We start from the raw sequence: 15,828 nt of genomic DNA on the forward strand, positions 1-15,828 counted from the left end.
ATGACCTAAAATGGAAATGAGATGCTTTGCAAGGTGTTGACAATGAAATAGCGCGATGTTTTAAATTCCTTCCCAAGTCTTAAAATTTGGCGACTTTTCTTGTGATTTTAGCAGACTTGAAGACTCCATATCGCAAAAACGAGTGCACACAGTTCATGGGTCGAAAAAAAAGTCTAAATATGCTCTTTCGAATGCTACCATTTTGAACTTTTTCGTGATTACTGAAGTCATGTGGGTCCCTGGTAAGGATGAAGCCCATTTTCATAGTGACTATGAAAAGACGACAAACTCATTTTCTTTTCACTGTAAGTTTGTAAAAAGATTCTCATGGACACTTCAAATGTTTGTTGATTTTTAGATAGATTTTTTTTTTTTTTTTTTTTTGTCTCCTACTTTTTCTGCAATCGGCATCTTTTACATTGAAACTTAAAGTTACTCTTCCATTTTTTTTTTTTTTTTTTTTTGTTTTTTTATGCTAGTTACAAAGCAAATCAAAGAATAAACGATCTTCTCAAGGTGTATTTATTTGGGCCCATTCGGCACACCTCTCCAATGTCATAAACCTTTGCTTTAATTTCGACCTAATTTGCATGGGAGTCCTAGTAATTTTCCTCCATTGAAAGTACATCTCTTAGTTTGAAAAAAAAAACTATAAGCAGCACTGGATAACTTAACACAATTATTTTGAATTTGAACAGAACAATGGTTCAGCCATGTTGACTAGATGCGGCAAACTTTTTTTCCAGCAGAAATGAACGCAAGTATTTCAATTTACGCTTTAATTTAATTTACCCTTAAAATTTATCTACTGTGGGTCCGAGAAAACTTAAAGGTAATTTGACCCAACACTATAGGCACACTTTGATCAGTGGGTCACATCCACTACGGATCGGATTGCTGATTTAGAATCCGTCAAATTTGCTGTCCGATGCAAACAGCCCTAACAGGCCTTCATGGAGTTCTAGACTATTTTCTTCATCTTCCTCAGCTGCATCCAGGATTGGGGAAATTATCTCTGCCTACGTGAAGCCGGAAATGATGGTACTCTGTTTCAGTGCATTCCATGCTGCATCCATCCTCTTAGCATCTTCTGCGAACGATGCCTTCTTGAGGTTGCTGCCCTTTGTATGTTCGTGAAGTCCGTTCGCCATCAAGACTCCCATTGTTGTCGCATGTGGCTTTTGAATCTAGTTTGGAGCCAAATCCAACAGCTGCAATTTATTTTTTGTCAGCCCACCCGTGATGACGGCTAGGGAAGCTGAACATTCCTGAGTGGCCTCCTTTACAGGGTCAGTTTTGTGCACCGCTATGGAGTCAAGAAATCAGCATACCACTTGGCTGGAAAAGAGCTCTCAAACTTCGTTCAGCCAGTCCAACATCAGAGGCTCGTTCATCCAGCCCTTCTCGTTGTATCATACAATGATGGTGGATGGGAAAGTGTCCTTGGAGATTGTTTTTCGCTTAAAGATAAGCATAGGCAGGGGTCTGTCCAGGATTTTTCACAGAGTCTGTTTTTTGTGAAAAATCAAATAATTTTGTGAAAAATGAATTAATTTTGTGAAAAATCAAATAATTTCGCAAAAAAAAAAAAAAAATTCGTTAAAACGAAATTTTAGAATTTAGAGATGGCACAAATTGCATCAATTAAACTTAAAGTTGAGTGTTTTCCTCTTCTATGTCGGGAATATCATTCTGGAGTGTTTTTCCGATATTTGGCGGGGGGGGGGGGGGGCATCGCTCTCTCAAGTATCAATATTTATCTACCATTCTACATTGTGTTAAATTATACTAGAAATATTTCTATACAGTATTTAAAATAATTGTAACAAAAAAATAAATAAAATAAAATTCAGACAAGGCAGTTCAGCATTTAACTTTTTAACCCAAGACACTCTTAAAAAGCACAGAATTTCGTTAAAAACTTATAAATTCCATGATTTTAACAAAAATAAAAAGATATTTTATTTGTTTACCTCTTAACAAAGCGTAATAAACATCCAAAATTCGAAAAATCGGATTCCCATAGCGGATGCAAAGAGATCGCAATTCTCAAAAGTGAAGGCATCAAATGTATAAAAACGGCTTGTAAAAGAAATATTTTTTATAAAATTATTTTAAAATTGCATTTTAGAGTCCTATGATAGACATTTCATTAATGTCTGTGGACACAGTTGAAGCAAAAAAAAAACATCTATTCAGCATTTTAATTTTCGACTCATAAAAAAAAATGGAATTTTGCTTTAAAAACTTGAAATGAGAGTTCTAACAAAATAAAGAGGCTTTTCATTTATTTGCATCCTAATAAAGCGAAGGCTTGAAAAAAGAACAAAATATGATTCTCATATCAGATGTTAAAAGATTGCATTTTCCAAAATGTAGACATCTAAAGAAAAAAAAACGGTAATTAAAAGAGTTTATTTAAAGTTAATCATCCTTGTGTTAGAATCGAAAAATCAAAACCCATATAATTTTCTCCCAAAATAACAGTTAAACATCACACCACATCACACCTTAAAAACGCAAATATTGACAAGCTGGTAAAATGATGAGAATATTTTCTAATCAAGTTCCTTATAAAGGTTCAACGCCAGGCTCTAAGTGGTGATAATTTTAAAGTTGGTAACCTTATCTGAAGCGATCATATTTTTCCCCCACCCTTACTATCCCTTTGCAGTTCTAAGTTCATTTCGCAGATATATATTATTGTTGTTTATTAAATCATGAGCGGAAGAAAAGTGCTCACCAACAAAAGTGCTTACCAACGCCTTTTCAGAAAAGTTTACAGCTAATTAGCTGTGATAAAACAAACAAACAAGCATTATATTTATTTGGCAGTAGCAATTATTTATCACTTGCAGGAGCATTGCAAGAGTGCCAATTTTTTTTTTTTTTTTTTTTTTTTCAAAATTAGCCGATTTTGTATAAGCTGATCCCTCTGATTTGACTGCCGGAAAGGTTTCAAAAATTATCCGTTTATACACAGAAATATGCGTTATTTTGCTTTCAGATTTGCTCTTTCAATAAACAATTTGTGAAAGATCCGATCTTGTTTATCAGAATTTTGTGAAGGGTCCATTTTGGTTGATTGGGATTTTGTGAAAGGTCCGTTTTGGTTGATTGGATTTTTGTGAAGGGTCCGTTAACGGACCCAAATATCCTCTGGCCAGACCCCTGATAGGCTTCAGCTTTTCCCTGCTAGCCGTACACACCAAAACACAGGTGAACTAAGTTTTTCGTTCCACATGGTCATAATGGTGATGCTGGTTTCCCCAGCAGAAGTTACTGTTCTGTTAGGTGGGCAGGCCAATGTCAAGGGGAGTCATCCATATTCACAAGTTGTGAAGGCTGGAAGTTCGTAATTCCTAATCCCAGAAATAATCACAATTCGCCCAACATCCACACTTGCCCCTGCACTTGCTTGCATCATCTGCTACTCAAAAATAAGTCCAGAAGAACCATTTTATTTATTTTTTGGAGGCCTTTGTCCTTTCCTCTCATTGATGTATTCTAAAACACCCCAACCCAAACTTCCCAACATTGAGCTCTTTATGAAACTTTTAATCCATGGGGTTTTTTCCCCCCTAACGAAAAGATAAGCCAAGTTTGAATTTAATAAATTGCTTTAAGTGGAGTTTGTTTATTAAAACAAGCTATGCTCCCATGGACTTGTACATCAAGTATTTTTGCTTTCCTCATTCTCATTATAAGCAAGTTCAACCAAATGTTAGCAAATAAAATTTGCAAGATCTAAGTTTTTTAATCATTATGAGCTAGTTGTATTATTCAATAATGGAAGGTACAAAGAAAGAAAATCTTTATATATATATATATTTTTTAACAACATGCAATTCGAAACTAGTAGTTTATGTATGCAACAAAACCCTAGAACAGAGGAATCGATGGAATATACCCTCAATTTCACTGTCAAATACCATTGAAAACAAAGCACACACAAAAGAATAAAGAAAAAATTCATTCTCCATTCTTTCATTTGGGAAATTCATAACTGTAACATAGGCATTGGGAAAGAGAAAATGCAGTCATGAGTCATTTACAAAAACAAACCTTTAATTTGAACTATTCAATAAATCAAACTTTTGGTAATTTCAGTTTTGAAGTATTCAGAGATTACTGTATTTGCTTATTGCATATATTTTAATTATTCATATAAAAGAAAGTTAATCTATTTAATGATCGTAAAGTAGATTTAAAAAAAAACTAGATGTGATTCCAAACAAATCGTTTGTTTGCACCGCAAAGCTACAACAGTGGAATTGATGAAACGTGACATACTAAATCTCCTTGTCGTATAACACTAACAAATGTATATAACAAACAAATTTGAATTCTGCCTTGATATATTTCATACTTTAATAAAAGAAGAAATCTAAAAATCGTGATTTACGCAACTGCATTTCTGTTTGTCCACCATGTTTATTTACCCCCAATAACTTGAAAACTGTTCAGAGTGGCATCTCCATGCATTTCCCTCGGGGTCTCTCCATTACGTAATTGCAGGAGCAAAGAGGTCCGAACACACTATTGGCGTGTTTCTTTTAAGCAAAGGAAATATTATCAATGTATTTTAGCGTATTGAATGAAAATGAAAACCTCTCAAACTCTCTCTCTCTCTCTGTTATATTTGCTGAAACTTTTGTTTAACTATTTATCTTCCTCGTAAATCCAAAGAAGGCATCATAAGAAAACTTGTCATCACTCAATTTACTCATCCAAGTGTTACACGAAAATATTTTTTAACATAAACCGCTCAAGAAACTGTCCCTGAGTAGTATATATGGCTAAATTACAACAATCTGCTATGATACATGTATATTCTAGCTAAATGTTTAATTAATGCTTTGTATTTGTTGGTACAAACATTTAGTATAATCAGTGCAAATATTAATATGCAATCTTCCTGCTTTGAAATAAACACAAACAGTTTTTTTTTTTTAAAGAAAGTAGACAATAGTTTAAAATTAAAATTAGAAATGGAAAACGATGTCAAATGATTATAAACTAAAATAGCAAAAAGAATGAACTGCAAGCAAATGCCAATACTAAAAATCTAATTATGAAAAGAAAACCATTAAATTTACAGTTTATGAATTCTTAAATGCATTAATAATTCCCAAATCCTAACAAACCAAGCGTAAAATATGCAAAAAAAAAGGCAAGAATATTATTTAGAACAGTTAGAAAAGTCATGATTCATAGTAGCTTTATGCCCTATCAAAACATAGTAGCAGACAGGTAGTTTTCAGTAAAGTTTCGTTTTTATTCGTTTCACAGCGCCACCTATAGTTACTTTTCGTTTCCATGTGGAGGGTAAAATGGATGGAGTTTGCAAACTATGCCTTATTTAATGAGCGTTTCCGATTGGCTGCATCCATTTTGAAAAGCACGCATCAGCCAATCAGAAACCTCATGCCTGCCGGATAAGTAGTATGACTTGGTTTCAACAGTTGCTATACTGCTTACAGGCAAAGCTTTTATTTACATTTTGAAAAAGATGCAACACAATTTAAAACAACTTTGACTTCAGAGTAATAACGATCAAGTGAAATTGAAAATCATTAATTGCTTTTAAAAAGTTTGCTTTAAAGAAGGAAGAAAACTTAAAAGTGTGATAAGAATGTTAGTATCGAAGAACTTTAAATGATTATTATTTTGTTTCTTTGAAATTCGTTGATATAGAATGGAGGATATTTTAAATCACGTCATGAACGGACTTCTTAGTTTAGAAGAATTGCTATGCTGGTTAAAATCAGATATTTGTGTGTCTAAAGAGCTGAGACTTGCCAAAAAAGTGGAATTTGCGCGGTTCTTTTTGAAATATGTGAGAGACAATACCTCTTGGGTTTCGTGTAACAATGAATCTTCGTCAGCAAAATCAGCTTCAAGACAAAATTTAAATGTTTTGAAAAGCAAAAGTCATGGATCTCAGGAAAAGAAATGTATCCCAAAATTTGACAAACCGCCCCACAGGTGTGCGGATATAAGTATAAAAAATGTATCTACCGCAATTTCACCTCCAGATATTTACAGTTTAGACTTATTTCCACCTATAGAGTATAAAGGGCAAGGAACTAAAGCTAAAAGACGAATTGCACCAACTCCTGTGCCTTTTGCCAGTGAAGCATTGCCAAAGTTTGGTCATACAGGATTTGCAACATTGGCTACAGATGTTCCAAATGATGCTTTTAGAAAAACTCCGTGCATTGAAAACTCTGAATTCAATTTTGATCATGAGCGAGAAATGTTAAAACTAAGTAAGAACAGATTTTTTCAGTCTTCCAGCAAATCAATAAACAGCGATGTTATGTTGCCAGTATACAAAAATGTGAATATAGATCGAAACATTGTTCAGTTTATTATTCCTGATCCAGAGTTAATTAGTGACAGAGATCATATATTAGTTATTGTAGAGATCTATAATTTATTGCTTCTTCATTTTGTTCCAAATGTCACAGCAGAACTATTTTTTATCTTCAAGTTGTTGACAGCCAAAGTCACTTCACTACACAAACCTTCCGAAAAAAATGTGTTTTGCTCGATACATAATTGTATTTATTTTGCTGTTTCTGTGCTAAATAAACAGCATGGTTTGCTGGAAATTCTGGATAACACTACGTTAACAACTTTGAGTGAAATTCCGTTTTTATCTAAATTTTCACCAGAATTGGTACATTTTCTGAGAGGTTGCTTTAATGAAAAATTAGATAATGGTGCAAATTTATCTGCTTCACATTGTGTACCTTTTTTGCTAGAAAATGACTGTAAAAGCAACTTTCCTGATGAAAAATCCTTTTTAAGCTTTAAAAAGCAAAGAGATTTGTTTTTTGAGTTATTGAAAGAATGGGATCAACAGTCCTCAAATTATACTGGCTCAAAATTTCATAATTGGTTTTCAACTAAAGCGAAGCTTCTTGTGAATCTGGATTCATCCAGCACAAATATGTATCATCTTGCTGTTCTATTTCAGTCTCAACTCATTTCTAGCTGCTTACGTGTTAAATTAGATGAAACAAGCGATACTTTTTTAAATGAAGTGCAAAAAAATTTTCCTGGAAAATTAGAAAAATTGCAGGAACGTTTTACAATGCCTTTTCGACTCGGTACGTTTAATCCATCTCCGAAATTTTATGGAGTGCAGAATTTTTTTTGCGAGTTGCTTCAGGCTGCTTCATCGGCAACTTTTAATCAGCATTTACTTGATGTTATCCTTGCAAAAATTTTGGACATGAATGATGCTGATATATTTTCAGATGAACTCAGTTCGACGAATGCGGTAAAACAAAAATATATATCTTTACTTCATTCTTTAAGATTGCTCGGGAAATTCCTTGGATTCATTGTTTTCTTGCCGTACAAAGATGAGAAAATTTCTGAAAATAACGTAAAGCCCAATGTATCTATAAGAAAATGTGTATCATTCCCTTTAAATATACCAAACATTTTGGATGCTTCTATGCGTCAACAAAAAATTATATTGACAGTCCCGTGGGTTGTTGAATATCTAAGTACAATAGATCCTATTGCCAAAGATCATGAAGAAATTCGAAAAGCTCTCAAAATTCTCGCTCTTATACATAAGAGGGAAACTTTGATGCTGCAACCTTATAACTCGTGGTTTTTAAAGCTATTGATTGGATGGTTGTTTGATATTTTACATTATGAAGAAACATATGAAACTGAATTATTTACTGTACATAAAGGTGGTGAAGATTATAGCATGAATTCTTTGAACAATGAACATATTAAAGTGGATTCTTTGAAATTAATTGATAAACAAATTATTCATTCTTGCTGTCCATATTTAGTTGAATTTAGAGTTCTAATCTGTTCTTTCCTAGATGGTTTAAAACATAGACATCACCCTGTAAAAAAAATAACGCCCGTGTCGACTGCAAAGTTACAGACTACTTCTCTCAACAGCAAACAAAAAGTACAAAAACAATTAGTGGAAACATTTTTACTTTTTAATCCAGCCCTAAAAGAAACTGTTGAATTTGTTGCAGAAATTATCACTCTAAAATTTGTTCAAAAAATACAATCCGAAGTAAAAAGCCTAAAACTAGAATGTTTCGAAAATATTATTCACAATGAAAAATACGTTACTGTCCCTCTTTCTGATGTGAAATCGTGCTTGAAAGTAATTGATGAATTAGTGGATTTTCATTTTCCTCGAGTATTTGCAAAGCTAAATTTGTATAAATTATTTTCCAAGAGTTGTGAAGAAGATATTAGTAGAACGATCCCTATTCTGCTTGTTGACGGCGCTAAGCCCCAAGTACTGGAAATGTGTTCTCAACTTGCCTTTCAACGAACTATGAACATGTTGAATGAATGGTGGGATGCAAAATTAAGGTTCAGTGCCATCAAATCTGATATTCGCGACAAAATTTATAATCACACTAAAAAGTCTGAAAATGTGATTACATAATTTGTTTTATCGCTGTTAATACTTATTCATTCGAAGGACACTACCTGCCATTCTATGTCAAACTGCACAGAGAAATTTGGAAAAATCTCCAAATGTCTGGTATCGAAAATAATGATAATAGTGGTGAGATGATAAATAGATACTGTACTTAGTGCAATCATTTAGTGCCATATCTGTATTGATGGTAAGATTTGGTGCAGAATACCAAGTGACTTCCCTCTTATGAAACATTAAGGTGATTTTAAGATACAGTAAACTCCCGACTATCCCCTTCCAATGACATCAAGCATTTCAAGGTCATAGAAAGTTGTCACTAGTTGAAGGCAATTTTTACATACATATACTCAGTACCGGCTCTAGTAGTTTTGCCACCCCGTGTGATGTTGACAAGTGGTCTTAATAGTATGTATAATTTTTCTTAAATCAAGCATATCCTCACACATTGCTGCCATTTGAAGTGAAAAAAAAATTAAGGCACAAAATTGAGTTATTTTTTTCCTTTTTTTTTTTTTTTTGCCTCCTTATCGGGGGTTGTTATTTTGTTCGCTTTTTTTTTTTTTTTTTTTTGTAAAAAGTCCGAGACGCTGGAAGAAATTGAACAAAATAGACAACAGACGTTTATGGGGCCCAAAGCCTGTTGCCAATCATCACATTTCTATTACAGAAACAGATTTTATTTCGCTAACATTTTCTAAAAAAATAATTTTTGTGCGGCTTTGAGAAATTGAGCTTCGACTCTGACACTGTTTACCTCTGCTTTGAAAATAGAGAGGGGTGATTGGCGCTAAACTGAGTTGAGAAACTTTCTTAGTAGTTTTTCAAAAATATTCCAACTAAAATCCGAGCCAGTAACACGTCTATTTTTCACTAAACTCCCGTAAAAATGGTAAACATAGTCAAGGTCACAGCTCAACTAACCAGAGCTGCACAATAACTGTTTCTTTATATGATTTTTAACATTTTGAGACTACACTCTTTTAAAATTTTTATTTCTGCTTTTCAATTCTATTAATGTTTTTATTATGGGCAATGAAACTACCACATCACAGATAAACATCTTAAAATTCACTGCTGATGTGTTTGTTCATATAAATGCTATAACATGAATTATAACTTATTAATGTTCATTTGTTTTATATACACACTAACATAAAATTCAACTAATCTTTTTTTTTTTTTTCAGTTTCAGTTTAAAATATTTTACTATCAATTGTTTATGTACACATTTACGTATGCTATTTTGATATAAAAATATTACTTGAATGGGAAGAAATAATATATCTATTTATTGTTTTTAAACTTTGAATGTTCAATTTACTGAAAGGGTGGATAAAATGATATTTTGTCCAGGGCAGTTTTTTCTGGGGTGGACAGAATAGAACAACTCTGCTCCTTATATTTTGCCAACATGAAATTTGCCACCTGGGGATCCATCAATTTGTTAAAATAATAATAGGGGTGATGCTTTTGTTACGTGTGTCACTTTTACACAACATTTTTCAACTTCAATGCCCTTTGTAACAAACTTTTTGCATACTTTTTATTATTTTTTTAATTAGTTGTTAAATCTACATTTGTTCTAAGCATATAAAAAAATTGAAGGTTCATATTAAATTTATCTTTTTTAAAAAAAATTCTGAAATTTTCTTATGTGTGTTACCCTATAAAGTTGGATACTTGAAACTTTGTATAAATACGTCTAATTCTGTGAAGTATGAAATACAAAATATGTATCTTTTCCTATTGTTTTCCTCAAATATTGTATTTTCAGCTTACAAGTATTTAGATTTATGTCCGTAATATGTACCCAAGATAGAACACAACTCGTTCATCAATGGATTGCAATTGGACAATTGCATAGCAGTCACTGTAATCTGAAACATGCTTAAATTGAGTTGAGCTCCATTGACTAGTATTTTGAATTTCAGTTGCAGTTGCTTTACAAACCACAATATCAGAAGAGGACTCTAACAAAAAAACTATGTTCGTGTGCCACAACTTCACTACCTGATCTGGAAATGCATGAATAACATGCATAGCTTTTATGCCTTGGATTACAGTTACATCTTGCCATGGAATGGCTTTTTCAATTAATGCCTCAATTTCATTTTCGCTTCTGTGTAATGCTGTTACATTAGGCATGAGTTGACTGGCTAATTTTGCAAAGTCTTTCGAGTTTTGCACAATGCTGTTAGTAAATTGACTTTGCACTTTGTTCCACACTAAAGATTCTTCACTGCCACCCATCCGCAACACCTTTACCATGTGATGTGGCAAAATACTTCCAAATAAATTTCTTCTTATATTTTACTGACAAAAGACTCAATAATTTAACCGCAGATTTATTTTTAGATTATGGGCTTAGTCCATCGATATTAATGATTTCTGTCAGATCACGTGAAGTAGAATTGTTTTAAAAAAGCTTCTCATATAGTGTTTGCCTAAAAATTTTCTAGATTTTGAAACATCTTCCATTTTTAATTCTATGATAATTTTGAATATTTTGTCGTTCAAGGTCACTTTTGGCAGAATCTCCTGTATCTAAAGCAGGGGTGCCGTCAGGGAAGAGGAAGTGGGGGGAAAGGCTCATGATGGAGACTAACTACACCATCTACATTTTTAATGGAAGAAATTTCATCGGGGGTACCATCGCTCATGGGGCGAGCATTCCTAGCTAAGGTTTCTACAAAACGGTCATTTTGTCAAATGAATATTTCGGCACTTTATTCTAATAATAATAGATAAAGCAACCTGCAGTAATTGGACTTTCTTTTGTGGTGTTAAAAATCTCAACTGTGGTTATGAATGGATGATGTGGTTCGTTCACAGATTCAGATATGCTGGAAAAAAAGCCGTTTTTCTGATTTCAGCAGGCGTTATAAATCTGCAAGTTTCTAAATAATCTATAAAATCTTGCTTCGAAAACTCAGAAACCAGCGAGTTAGCACCAGATACAAACAGTTAAAGAAAGGAAATGTAGACTCCTTTTCTTTGGTTAACTTTAGTAAACACTTTTTTTCTTTTGAAACCATTTTGTAAAGACATTCAGTAAATATTCCAATGGTCAATTCAAAGAAAGTTTCTGTGTTAATATATCTTACGTACTGTTCGTGTTGCTAGGTGTAAACAAGGTATAATGAAGATCAAAGTTGAAGTTATTAGACAAGTTTAATAAATGTATATCACCATATACCAAATCTACATGCAGCATCAGGTTAAATAAAGCAAAACAACTTGATAGGTTACTCTTCTGCTACAACTTTCTTCCCGTTCTTTATGCAAGATGCTTTTAGCTTACATTCCAAACTTACCAACTCCTTCCTCCAGGAGATTGGTTTCTCGTTTTTAATTTAGTGTTTGTCTAGTCATTATGTGATTTTGTCCTTTTTTAATTTTTCAAGATTGATTGTCAAGATATTGTTTGATCCATTTTTTCTCAACTGATACTTTATGTTTAAATGTTTGCATGATTTTAACGACTTTTTTATTTCAAACTACTTGAAGTTATGCCTTTTACTTCAAAATATGCTTACTTTTACTATTTCCTAATTTTATACTTAAAGGAAAAATAAATAATAAGATAAAGAATCGTTTGGCACGGTATAGCCGTCAAGGGCTCTTGCACCATTAAAATCAAATGAACCAACCAAAAAAGCTCACCAATCTACAATAGTTATGTTGTAACTATTTAATTTCTTACTGATAATTAATTATAGTGCACAAAGTTTCTAACTTGTTTGCTTTCCGTTTCCCTTCTCCATAAAGAATTTTAAATTTGTCTTTTAGGTGATGAAACTAAATCGATGGTTAGTGATACTTGGAGTACAGATGTTCTTGCAAGTGATTCAGAAACTGTTGAGCAATCGGATATCTCTTCACAAGTCACTCTTGAATCTCATGTATGTAAAATAAGCTCATTTAGTTTTATATTTTGCATATCGCCACTTTTGTTACTATCGCCTCAATTTTTAAGTTCGGAATTTGTTTTCTAATTAAAATACGTCTTTAAAATCTGCTTTTTTTGGCATTGTGAGCTTAATATCTGGAGTTATTTAAACAAAATAACTTGTGTGTTGTTCTAGTATTTGAAAAGTAATTTTTCTTTTACTTGTTCTTTTACAACAAAATAAATGATATGAATGAATCCTGCACAAATTTATGTGAAAATAAAAGCAATAATCAGATTGTTCTAGTAGTATTTTTTCCTCACAGTTTTGAGTATTATTCAATACTGAAAAGTTTCAATTTCTGAAGTATTTTCCTTCTGGGGTTAAATAAAACACTTTTACCTAATCTTATGGCCACTAATGATAACTATAAATACACCCAAACCTGTCTTTATGCACTTTTTTTTTTTTTTTTGCGCAGTATATTAAAATTTTAATCAGATTGGGATTCAATTGACGAAATTATTTTTAAAACAAGTGTGAGGTTGTATCTTTCAATTGACGACATAGGCACTGTAAAGTCGCTGTAACCTCCCAAAAATTTCCTTATTCGGAAAATTTTGTCCAACTGCTCGGCAAAATTATCGCTAGGTTTGTTTTGATTTCATGTAAATATTAAAATTTTGTAAGTTTTTGAGGTATTTTCTATGTGAGATTTTTTTATGCGGTCCCTATCCACCGCATAGAAAAATATTTTTTCACTTTGTTACGAAAACAACTTTTTACTTTTTAAAGATACTCGTGAAGTTTTGAAGAAAAAAAATATGTATGCGTTTACAGGCTTGGGCGCATTGTGGAGTTTAAAAAAAAAGACAAGCTATTTGAAGTTTCTTAGTTTAGAGACAAAACGAGCCATTTAAGTTGTTTGGAACGAAAATAAGAGTTATGTCTAGAAATTGGGAATTAAAAAAGGCCTGTTTTGCTGCTCATATGAAAGATCCTGTTGACTAATATGAAAGGGTAATGCTCCTGTGTCAGGTGTACTTAAAGCTTTGCAAATTCCCGTTAATTGACTGATTAGCAAAATTTTCTAAAATATTTCTTGAGATTATTTGAATATATAAAGTAAGAGTAAAGTAAATAATATAATTGTGAATAAATGCATTGCATAAATTCACAAGACATTACAGAAGCTTCTTTCAAGGTTTCAAGATGGCCCTTTTTAAGGGCCTAGCTTTTGTCGTATGCCATTACAGCCGTGATCTCACATTTTAGTGCCATAAAAACGGTTCTTTGTCACCTTAAAACACATCTCTGCAATGTTTTGTAATCTGGTTTCTTTTTAAAATGAACTTAACTTTAATTTTTACTTTGAATAAAACTTACTGTTGTATTACTGATAACAGTTTCATTTTCAATTTTATCTTACCTACAATTAAAGTAATATCAATTATAAACTACAGTTTATTTCAAGTCCCTGTTCATCTGTAAGTTAGCATTATGTAATTTACTTTTACTGTTTAACAAATTGCTCTTTATTTGTTAATGTTTTATTTTTTAAAAAGCGAAAATATTGTTAAAGAAGTTTTTTGAAGTGCTTTCATTGGCACACTTTTGGAGATCTATTTATGACAACTTGTGCTTGTGTTAAATGCTTCTTCAGAGTTGTCTTGATCGTGCATTGTTGGATACATCTGAGACAGCAAGTCAGAGTGATGCATGGAGCACTGATGTGCTGGCTTCAGATACCGAAAGGCTGCAGGATGTGGACACAGATGATACTGCCAGTGTAGCAAGGTCTGATGATGTGGCTAGGTCTGAAGGAGATGGTGAACTTGCTCAGAACATGGATGTTACACGCATGGATAGGAAAGATTTAATGGATGCAGATACAATGCGAAGTATGATATCGTCATGTATATATTTTTATGTTCTGTTTTGATTCAGGATTTCCTAATAAGTTCATTTATCATGTTTTTATTTCCCCAATTGATTTTTTAAATTTGAGTTTATTTTAATACATAAAATATTAAAATACAGTTAACTTCCCCTAATCTGCCATAATTCTTTGTAATCTGCTGTGGTTTGTGCCAAGAGCCCTGAAGTTGGTGTCGCTGTTGAAGTCAGTTACAACTTTACTCTTTTCTGAGATTCAAAGCAATATACAAAAATGATTTTGTGTTTGGTTTTATTTGCCACAAAAATTCTTGTACAGTATGAGACCCCAATTTTGGAATCAAAAATCCGGAAGACCTGAAATCCGGAACTTTTATTTATTTTTTTTTTGTGAAAAATAACATTTCCCCAATTTTTAAAGTTTGAAATTGTTAACGTTCAGCATTTTCTTTTTAAAAAGACATGTACTCTCGACTTTTTTTTTAAACGTTTTTTCGATGTCATGTGTGATGCGCAAATAAGCGTTTTTCTGTAGTTAGGTAGTAGTCTTTTAACATCCACTTTTAGTTAACAGATAATTCTTTTTTTTTCATAAGTATGCAATACAAACCCTATTGAACAAAAGTACAAAATTAATTTTTGTTAAAATAATTTATTCATTATATTGATCAGCACATTGCGTAACAATAAAAAACGTCCGAAGACTAGACACCATAGTAAGATGAAAATATAAAGTATCCTACGCACAGAACTCAAAACTATCTGCAGGTATTTAAAAAAGTGGTAAGTTTTTCAGTAGTGCAATGCTTATATTACTTCTTAATCTTGTATCCATGAAATCAAAAGATTAATTTCATTAATTTATCTACAGATTTTCAAGATAAAAATTGTTTAATATTGATATTAATTTAAAAATCTTGCACGAAATACGTATTTGCAGCAAAAGTATCTGCACAGCGGCAAATGTATCCGTGCGCATGTGCGTCTACATTATCTAGCTATGCTATGCACCACTGCAAATTATCTTTGACTTTTGTTTTAACATACTGAAATATACTTTAATTCAAATTGATTAAAAAAAAAAAATAATAACTCTTAACATTGGTAAAGCCAGAAAAAACGTGACAAATGCATGGTAGGAGAGTTAACTATTTTTTGAGTGTTTGAATCCGAAATCCGGAAAGATCATGATGCTGAGCATTCCAGATTTTCAGTCCCATACTGTGATTAAACTAGTAATTTGCAATTAAAAGATAAAAGTAGGAATAAAAATCGTTGACTGCATTGAATTAGCAGTACTAAGAATGACTTTCGTATAATTTTCTGCAAAAAGAAATTATTAAATTGAAAAAAAAAAGTCCCTTTAACTTTTTTTTTTTTTCGTAAAATGGATTCTTTCTACTGTAATTTTTAACACCAACAACAGGTTTCCTAAGCTATGCTGAAACATTCATTCAAATAAAATGTAAACAAAGCATACTCTATAAACCAAAAATTCTGTTATTTGCAAAATATTTAATCCTAAGCATTAAGAATTAGGGGAAATAAATTGTAACTATTTAAGTTTGGCTTAAAACAATTTAAGCATTGGAAAGCCTA

General features: G+C 32.3%; 1 protein-coding gene across 1 annotated transcript in view; it reads left to right on the forward strand.

Annotated features, from left to right (window-relative positions):
- Nucleotides 1-15,828, forward strand: part of LOC129230175 (GTPase-activating protein and VPS9 domain-containing protein 1-like) — a 145,680-nt gene that overhangs the window by 74,290 nt on the left and 55,562 nt on the right. The window contains exons 11-12 of the mRNA XM_054864577.1: nucleotides 12,233-12,345; nucleotides 13,997-14,234. Of these exons, the coding sequence (XP_054720552.1) occupies nucleotides 12,233-12,345; nucleotides 13,997-14,234 (351 nt within the window). The remainder of the gene's footprint in view (nucleotides 1-12,232; nucleotides 12,346-13,996; nucleotides 14,235-15,828) is intronic.

This window comes from Uloborus diversus, chromosome 9 (assembly GCF_026930045.1).
Source record: "Uloborus diversus isolate 005 chromosome 9, Udiv.v.3.1, whole genome shotgun sequence".
Taxonomy (NCBI): Eukaryota; Metazoa; Arthropoda; class Arachnida; order Araneae; family Uloboridae; genus Uloborus; species Uloborus diversus.